Genomic DNA, 10,002 nt, shown 5'->3' on the forward strand with positions numbered 1-10,002 from the left:
TCTTCCTTTAGAATATGCGTGCCTTTTATTATTTATTTATCTTGCCTGATTAAGAATTTAATATAAGGAGAGCTGTCAGATCTTCCTATTTTCATATAAACATTTTCATTATTTTTTTAAAAACCTATCTAAAGAATAGTCACAGACTTTTCATGTTATTACATATTACTTCCTTGTTACCTGATATTAACGCTCCTGTTTTTTTTCTGTTTTAGGCCCTGGAGATGTACAAGGATGATTGGAACAAAGTATCAGAACATGTTGGAAGTCGTACTCAGGATGAATGCATCCTCCACTTTTTGAGGCTTCCCATTGAGGACCCATACCTTGAGAATTCAGATGCTTCTCTTGGGCCCTTGGCCTACCAGCCTGTCCCCTTCAGTCAATCAGGAAACCCAGTCATGAGCACTGTTGCTTTTTTGGCATCTGTGGTGGACCCTCGTGTGGCATCTGCTGCAGCAAAAGCAGCTTTGGGTATGGATTTTCCTAAACCATCTTGACAGCACAACAATTTCAGATAATGGTTTAATACTTTCCTTCATATTAATGTTATCTCAAATTTAAATATCAGCTGTTACATTCCTTTCTGTTATATAAATAACAAAAAGATCAACTATATTGTCCCTTAAAGATACCATGTTATATTTAAAAGTATTATAACACTTGAAAGTAAAACACAAATGTTTATTAAGAATTGGCTGGGCAGGGCCAGCCCCGTGGCACAGTGGTTAGGTTCACACGTTCCGCTTCGGCGGCCCAGGGTTCGCTGGTTCGGATCCCGGGTACGGACATGGCACTGCTTGGCGGGCCATGCTATGGTGGGGGTCCCACATGTAAGGTGGAGGAAGATGGGCACAGATGTTAGCTCAGGGCCAGTCTTCCTCAGCAAAAAGAGGACGATTGGCAGTGGATGTTAGCTCAGGGCTAATCTTCCTCGAAAAGAAGAATTGGCTGGGCAAAACAATTTTTAATGGTATATTTTGTGATTCATTTGGAATTTGATGTAACTGGCAAAGGGAGTCCATTTAGGTTCTTTTTTTTTTTTTTTTGAGGAAGATTAGCCCTGAGCTAACATCTGCTACCAATCCGCCTCTTTTTTGCTGAGGAAGACTGGCCCTGAGCTAACATCCATGCCCATCTTCCTCTGTATGTGAGATGCCTGCCACAGCATGCCTTGACAAGCAGTGCTAGGTCCGCAAGCGGGATCTGAGCTGGGGAACCCTGGGCCACCGAAGCAGAACATGCAAACTTAACTGCTATGCCACCAGGCTGGTCCCCCATTTAACATTTTTTTTTTTTTTTTCTGTCAAATCACCTAATTTTATATGCAAGGAAACAGAACTAGAAAAGTTCATATAACTTCATCAAGTCACACTGTATTAGAGACACTCCAGCCATAGGGGAGCACTCTGTAAGTACTTGTTTGGACCAACAGAAGACGGATGGTTGGATGGATGGTGCATAGCTGGGTCCAGATTTCCTGATTCTCATCCCAGAATTCTAGCTGGTATAGCAAAGTCACTGTGAATTTAGAGTAAAATGGGAAGGAAAGGTGTTAAACTAGATTAGTTTGAATATATCAGCTCGCTGCTTCTCAAACTTTTTCAGTCAAGTATTTTTCTTTTTTTTTTTTTTTTTAATTAATGTTATGATAGATTACAACCTTGTGAGATTACAGTTGTACATTTTTGTTAGTCATGTTGTGGGTACACCACTTCCCCCTCCGTACCCTCCCCCCACCCCCCCTTTTCCCTGGTAACCACCGATCAGATCTCCTTCTCAATATCCTAATTTCCACCTATGAGTGGAGTCATATAGAGTTCGTCTTTCTCTGACTGACTTATTTTGCTTAACATAATGCCCTCGAGGTCCATCCACGTTGTTGTGAATGAGCCAATTTCGTCTTTTTTTATGGCTGAGTAGTATTCCATTGTGTATATATACCACATCTTCTTTATCCAATCATCAGTTTCTGGGCATGTAGGCTGGTTCCACGTCTTGGCTATTGTAAATAATGCTGCGATGAACATAGGGGTGCAACGGAGTCTTGAGATATCTGATATCAGGTTCTTAGGATAGATACCCAGTAATGGGATGGCTGGGTCATAGGGTATTTCTATTTTTAACTTTTTGAGAAATCTCCATACTGTTTTCCATAGTGGCTGTACCAGTTTGCATTCCCACCAACAGTGTATGAGGGTTCCTCTTTCTCCACAACCTCTCCAACATTTGTCGTTCTTGGTTTTGGATGTTTTTGCCCATCTAACGGGGGTAAGGTGATATCTTAGTGTAGTTTTGATTTGCATTTCCCTGATGATTAGCGATGATGAACATCTTTTCATGTGTCTATTGGCCATATTCATATCTTCTTTTGAGAAATGTCTGTTCATGTCCTCTGCCCATTTTTTGATCGGGTTGTTTGTTTTTTTGTTGTTAAGCAGTGTGAGTTCTTTGTATATTATGGAGATTAACCCTTTGTCGGATAAGTGGCTTGTAAATATTTTTTCCCAATTAGTGAGCTGTTTTTTTGTTTCAATCCTGTTTTCCCTTGCCTTGAAGAAGCTCTTTAGTCTGATGAAGTCCCATTTGTTTATTCTTTCTATTGTTTCCCTCAACTGAGGAGTTACAGTGTCCGAAAAGATTCTTTTGAAACTGATGTCAAAGAGTGTACTGCCTATATTCTCTTCCAAAAGACTTATTGTCTCAGGCCTAATCTTTAGGTCTTTGATCCATTTTGAGTTTATTTTGGTGTGTGGTGAAAAAGACTGGTCAATTTTCAATCTTGTGCATGTGGCTGTCCAGTTTTCCCAGCACCATTTGTTGAAGAGACTTTCTTTTCTCCATTGTAGGCCCTCTGCTCCTTTGTCGAAGATTAGCTGTCCATAGATGTGTGGTTTTATCTCTGGGCTTTCAATTCTGTTCCATTGATCTGTGGACCTGTTTTTGTACCAGTACCATGCTGTTTTGATCACTGTAGCTTTGTAGTATGTTTTGAAATCGGGGATTGTGATTCCGCCGGCTTTGTTTTTCTTGCTCAGGATTGCTTTAGCAATTCGCGGTCTTTTGTTCCCCCATATGAATTTTAGGATTGTTTGTTCAATTTCTGTGAAGAATGTTCTTGGGATTCTGATTGGGATAGCATTGAATCTGTATATTGCTTTAGGTAGTATGGACATTTTAACTATGTTCATTCTTCCAATCCATGTGCAAGGAATGTTTTTCCATCTCTTTATGTCATCGCCTATTTCTTTCAAGAAAGTCTTGTAGTTTTCATTGTATAGATCCTTCACTTCCTTGGTTAAGTTTATCCCAAGGTATTTTATTCTTTTCGTTGCGATTGTGAATGGGATAGAGTTCTTGAGTTCTTTTTCTGTTAGTTTATTGTTAGTGTATAGAAATGCTACTGATTTATGCACGTTAATTTTATACCCTGCTACTTTGTTGTAGTTGTTGATTATTTCTAATAGTTTTTCTGTGGATTCTTTGGGGTTTTCTATGTATAAGATCATGTCGTCTGCAAACAACGAGAGTTTTACTTCTTCGTTACCTATTTGGATTCCTTTTATTTCTTTTTCCTGCCGAATTGCTCTGGCCAGCACCTCCAGTACTATGTTGAATAGGAGTGGTGAAAGTGGGCACCCTTGTCTTGTTCCTGTCCTCAGAGGGATGGCTTTCAGCTTTTGTCCATTGAGTATGATGTTGGCTGTGGGTCTGTCATATATGGCCTTTATTATGTTGAGGTACTTTCCTTCTATACCCATTTTACTAAGGGTTTTTATCATAAATGGGTGTTGGATCTTGTCGAATGCTTTCTCTGCATCTATTGAGATGATCATGAGGTTTTTGTTTTTCATTTTGTTGATATAGTGTATCATGTTGATTGACTTGCAGATGTTGAACCATCCCTGTGTCCCTGGTATAAATCCCACTTGATCATGGTGTATAATCTTTTTGATGTATTGCTGTAATCGGTTTACCAAAATTTTGTTGAGGATTTTTGCATCTATGTTCATCAGTGATATCGGCCTGTAGTTCTCCTTCTTTGTGTTGTCCTTGTCAGGTTTGGGGATCAGAGTGATGTTGGCTTCATAGAATGTGTTAGGGAGTTCTCCATCTTTCTCAATTTTCTGGAACAGTTTGAGGAGAATAGGTATTAAGTCTTCTTTGAATGTTTGGTAGAATTCTCCAGAGAAGCCGTCTGGTCCTGGACTCTTGTTTTTGGGGAGATTTTTGATTACCGTTTCTATTTCCTTACTTGTGATTGGTCTATTCAGATTCTCCATTTCTTCCTGATTCAGTTTGGGGAGATTGTAGGAGTCTAGGAATTTGTCCATTTCTTCCAGGTTGTTCAATTTCTTGGCATATAGTTTTACATAGTATTCTCTTATGATCTCTTGTATTTCATTGGTATCTGTTGTGATTTCTCCTCTGTCATTCCTGATTTTATTAATTTGCGCTTTCTCTCTTCTTTTCTTGGTGAGTCTGGCTAGGGGTTTGTCAATTTTGTTAATTCTTTCGAAGAACCAACTCTTTGTTTCATTGATCCTTTCTATTGTCTTTTTTGTTTCAATATCGTTTATTTCTGCTCTTATTTTTATTATTTCCCTCCTTCTACTGACTCTGGGCTTTGTTTGTTCTTCTTTTTCTAGTTCCGTTAGGTGTCGTTTGAGGTTGCTTACGTGAGCTTTTTCTTGTTTAGTGAGGTGAGCCTGTATTGCGATGAATTTCCCTCTTAGGACTGCTTTTGCTGCATCCCAAATGATTTGGTATGTCGTGTTCTCATTTTCATTTGTCTCCAGATAATATTTGATTTCTTCTTTAATTTCTTCAATGATCCATTGTTTGTTGAGAAGCGTGTTGTTTAGTCTCCACATTTTTGCACCTTTCTCTGCTTTTTTCTTGTAGTTGATTTCTAGTTTAATAGCGTTATGATCAGAAAAGATGCTTGATATTATTTCAACTCTCTTGTATTTATTGATGTTTGCTTTGGTTCCCAAAATATGGTCAATCCTTGAGAATGTTCCATGTGCACTTGAGAAGAATGTGTAACCTGCTGTTTTTGGATGAAGTGTTCTATATATATCTATTAAGTCCATCTGGTCTAATTTTTCATTTAATTCTATTATTTCCTTGTTGATTTTCTGTCTGGATGTTCTGTCCATTGGTGTTAATGGTGTGTTGAGGTCCCCTACTATTATTGTATTGTTGTTGATGTCTTCTTTTAGTTCTATTAAGAGTTGCTTTACAAATTTTGGTGCTCCTGTGTTGGGTGCGTATATATTTGTAAGTGTTATGTCATCTTGGTGGAGCATCCCTTTTATCATTATATACTGTCCCTCTTTATCTTTCTTTATCTGTTTTGCTTTGAAATCTACCTTGTCTGATATTAGTATAGCGACACCTGCTTTCTTTTGTTCATTATTAGCTTGGAGTATTGTTCTCCATCCCTTCACTCTGAGTCTGTGTTTGTCTTTGGGGCTGAGGTGTGTTTCCTGGAGGCAGCATATTGTTGGGTCTTGTTCGTTGATCCATCCTGCCACTCTGTGTCTTTTGATTGGGGAGTTGAATCCATTTACATTTAGAGTGATTATTGAGACGTGGGGGCCTACCACTACCATTTTGTGTCTTGTTTTCCGGTTTTCTTCAGTTTCCTTTGTTTCTCGTCCCATGGTTTAATCTGTTCTGATGTAGAGCTGCTACTCTCTGTTGTTGTCCTTCTACTTATCTCCTCTGCTCTTGGTTTTGTAGCCCCTTTCCTTTTTTGGATTTTTCAGGAATGAGGGTTTTCCTGAGGATTTCCTGAAGAGGAGGTTTTGTGGCAATGAACTCCCTTAATTTTTGTTTATCTGGGAAAGTTTTTATTTCTCCATCGTATTTGAAGGATATTTTCGCTGGGTAGAGAATTCTCGGCTGTAGATTTTTGTCCTTCAGATTTTTGAATATATCATTCCACTCTCTTCTAGCCTGTAAAGTTTCTGCTGAGAAATCTGCTGATAGCCTGATGGGGGTTCCTTTGTAGGTTAATTTCTTCTGCCTGGCTGCCCTTAGTATTTTCTCCTTGTCATTGACTTTTGCTGACTTCACTACTATATGCTGTGGGGTTGGTCTTCTTGCATTGATAAAGTTTGGAGATCTATTGGCTTCTGTCACCTGAAGATCCATCTCCCTCACCAGATTTGGGAAGTTCTCAGCCATTATTTCTTTGAATAGGTTTTCTGCCCCTTTCTCCTTCTCTTCTCCCTCTGGTATACCTATAATCCTTACGTTGCATCTCCTAATTGTGTCTGATAATTCTTGGAGAGTTTCTTCATTTCTTTTAAGTCTTGCTTCTCTCTCCTCCTCTGCCTGCAACAATTCTATGTTGCCATCTTCCAAATTGCTAATTCTTTCCTCCATATTATCAGCCCTACTGTTCAGAGCATCTAGATTTTTCTTAATCTCCTCTATTGTGTTCTTCATTTCCAATATTTCTGTTTGGTTCTTCTTTATCGTATCAAACTCTTTTGTGACATAGCTCCTGAACTCGTTGAGTTGTCGGTCAGAATTCTCTCTTAACTCATTGAGAATCTTAATGATGGCTGTTTTGAAGTCATCATCATTTAGGTTATATATCTCATTTTCTTTGGGATTGTTTTCTGTGTATTTGTTACTTTCTTTCTGTTCTGGAGATTTAATGTATTTTTTCATATTGCTTGATGTTGTTGATTTGTGCCTCCGCATGGAGATAGAGTTTAGTTGCTCCTTTCACTTGTTTCAGCTGGTGCGGTGGGGGGAGCAGCTGTTTATACTTCACCAACCAGGAACCCTGTCCGTAGTTGCTAACTGGGCCTGGGCCCCTCTTCGTAGCCACAGTGGCCCTTTGGATTCCCTCCTCTGCCGTGGGGGCCGTCACAGGGGGGCTTCAGGCTGCAGGTGCCTACTGTTGCAGCCCACCTAGATGTGCTCTCTCCTTGGGGTCTGCAATGGTGTTATGGGCTTTTCCAGCGGCCAGGGGTGGGATCACTTATATTTGTCGCTCCGTTGCTGTCGGCCCCCACCAAATCTCGCTTGTCCTCTGTGGGTCGCAGGAGAGCTATTGGCATCTTCTACAGTCTGTGGTTAGTACACCTAGCTATGCTGCTTTTGCCCTGGGGTCTTCCAGCCTTGTGGCTGGCGGCTGGGTGCCTTCTACTGGTGCTGTGCAGAGGCTTTCCCTAAGGCTGCTGTGAGCCTGTAGGGTTTCCCCCTAGGCTACTAAGCTGGGTCTCTGGAACTCTCTCCAGCCCCAGTCCTCTCCGAGATCTCCGGCAATCCCTAGTCTCACGGGGCGGGCAACGGCAGCTGGGGGTCGCCCCACCCTCTGGGCTTCTCTCCGGGCCTCTCCCGGGAGCCCTGAATGCTCGGCGTGGCCCCTCTGCTAACGGCAGACAGAGAGTTTTGTCTGCTGCCTGGCGGAACTCCGGCGCTTCCCCTCCGGGTCGCAGAACCGGCCTTTGAAAGTTCCCCCAGCCCCGGTCCTCTCTGAGATCTCCGGCAATCCCTAGTCCAACGGCAGCTGAGAGACCTCCGTGCCCTCCGTGACTCTCTCTGGGACCCTCCGGGCGCCCCGAGCACTAGGCTGGGTCTCCCCGCGGGCTCAGGTGTGCAACTCCAAAGTTTCCCTCTGCGTTTAGGAGTAATTGCGGGGGGTTTAGGTAGGGTTCTGGTCACCTGTTTCCACCGTCGCTCCTCTGTTGTGTTCTCGCTCCTGCCCTAGATGTGTGTGGATCCTCTGGGGGCGTCCGTTGGAAGAAAGCCGCTTGCGGGTACTAGGCTGCCCGTCGGGGTCGGAGAGTTTTCACCTATTTCCACATCCTCCCAGAGGAAAGTCCGTCCGCCTTCCGATGTATAGTCGCGTGGGTGTCTCAGACGTCCTGAGATGCTGTCTGGATATCCTTTGTCAAGCGATAAGTGTCCAAATAATTGTAGACTCGAAGGGCGAGAGACAAAGAGGACTACTCACGGCGCCATCTTGGATCTTCTCCCCCATTTAACATTTTTGGATTATATTAATTATAATTAGAACTTTCGCACACCATACAACTCTCTTATCTTTCTGGTGGTTTAATCCTTGCTGTTTTCTTGTTTGTCAATCTAGCTAGCTGTGTTAGATAAAATTTGGACAGCAATTTTGATTGTTATTGATAGACATTTAAATATCTTTTATTTGTATAGCAAGGTACTGTGGCATGTAAGGTAAAACGTAGAGACATAGAATTTCATTACTGTACACGATTATGTCATTTAGCCTTCTTATTTTGTCACTGGATAAGACCAAGTCCTCAGAAAGGTCACTACATGCAAGATACTAATGTTGTGTTGAATTTCTTAGTGATTTACATTGAAGCAAATATTTGGGCAAAACCAGGTCACTTCTGTTTTTATTCTTGAACAGAGGAATTTTCTCGGGTTCGGGAAGAGGTACCACTGGAATTGGTTGAAGCTCATGTGAAGAAAGTACAGGAAGCAGCACGAGCCTCTGGGAAAGTGGATCCCACCTATGGCCTGGAGAGCAGCTGCATTGCAGGCACAGGGCCGGATGAACCAGAGAAACTTGGTGAGTCACTGCTGCTCCCAAGGACAGGGTTAATAGATGTTGTATTTTCTTATTAGCTTGCTAAAATAATTGGGTTTGCTTGCACTTAAAAGTGAGTACAGTGATCGGTATAAGCTTATCTCTTAAGATTAGTACAGTCATGCAGCACACAATGACATTTTGGTCAGCAGTGAACTGCATATATGATGGTGCTCCCATAAGATTGGTACCATGTAGCCCAGGTGTGTCGTAGACTATACCATCTAGGTTTGTGTAAGCACACTGTGTGATATTTGCACAGTGATGAGATCACCTAATGACACATTTCTCAGAATGTATCCCTGTCACTAAGTGATGCATGACTGTATATGATTTTTTCTCTTATCTCTTCTTTTTATGGTAGCTAGAATTAAAAAATTATTTCGTAACTGTTAATAATATCATAGTTGTGAAGTATCTGACGCCTAGTTTTTAGATCTAGGTTTTGAACATACAGACATAAGAACACTGAAAGGACTTTCGTGGTTATTTTAACTTATATGTTGCTAGGTAAAAACCATTCTTATTCTTTTTGGTTATTTTTAAATTGAAGTAAAATTCATATAATGTAAAATTCTCCATTTTAATCACTTAACAATAGTTAAATCCAGTGACTTCTAGCACATTTACAGTGTTGTGCATCCATCACGACTATCCAATTTCAGAACAGTTTCATCACCCCAGAAGAAAATCCCATACCAATTAAGCAGTCACTCCCCATTCCTTTCTCTCCTCAGTCCTGGTAACCACTAATCTGCTTTCTGTCTCTATAGATTTGCCTATTCTGGACATTTCCTGTAAATGGCATCATGCAATACATGGCCCTTTGTGGCTGATTTCTTTCATTTAGTGTGATGTTTTTAGTTTATCCTGTTGTAGTACAAATCAGTACTTCATTCCTTTCTATGCTGAAAGCATCTTTGAGTGGATATATACCACATTTTGTGTATCTTTTCATCAGTTCATGGATATTGTTTCCATTTTTTCACTATCTTGAATAATGCTGCTATGAACATTCATGTACAAATTATTTTGTGAGCATAGGATTTTTGCTTTTCAGGTGCCTAGGAGTAGAATTTCTGGATTATATGGTAATTCTATGTTTAACTTTTTGAGAAACTACTAAGTTGTTTTCCATTGTGGTTATATCATTTTCTGTTCCCACCAGCAATGTATGAAGGTTTCAGTTTCTCCACATTCTCACCAGTACTTGTATTTCCCCTCCCTTTTTTTTAATATGCAACCTAGTGGGTGTGAAGTGATATCTCATTGTGATTTTTATTTGCATTCAATTTGAGAAGTACTGCCATATCGACAATATTAAGTCTTTTAAATCTAATGAACATAGGATTCCATTTACTTAGGTCTTCTTTGATTTCTTTAGGCAATGTTTTGAAGTTTTTTTTTGT

The 10,002-nt window shown here is 40.7% G+C and overlaps 1 protein-coding gene across 1 annotated transcript in view; it reads left to right on the plus strand.

The window, feature by feature from the left end:
- Positions 1-10,002, plus strand: part of SMARCC1 (SWI/SNF related, matrix associated, actin dependent regulator of chromatin subfamily c member 1) — a 169,739-nt gene that overhangs the window by 97,886 nt on the left and 61,851 nt on the right. The window contains exons 20-21 of the mRNA XM_046661790.1: positions 216-474; positions 8,414-8,575. Of these exons, the coding sequence (XP_046517746.1) occupies positions 216-474; positions 8,414-8,575 (421 nt within the window). The remainder of the gene's footprint in view (positions 1-215; positions 475-8,413; positions 8,576-10,002) is intronic.

This window comes from Equus quagga, chromosome 1 (assembly GCF_021613505.1).
Source record: "Equus quagga isolate Etosha38 chromosome 1, UCLA_HA_Equagga_1.0, whole genome shotgun sequence".
Taxonomy (NCBI): Eukaryota; Metazoa; Chordata; class Mammalia; order Perissodactyla; family Equidae; genus Equus; species Equus quagga.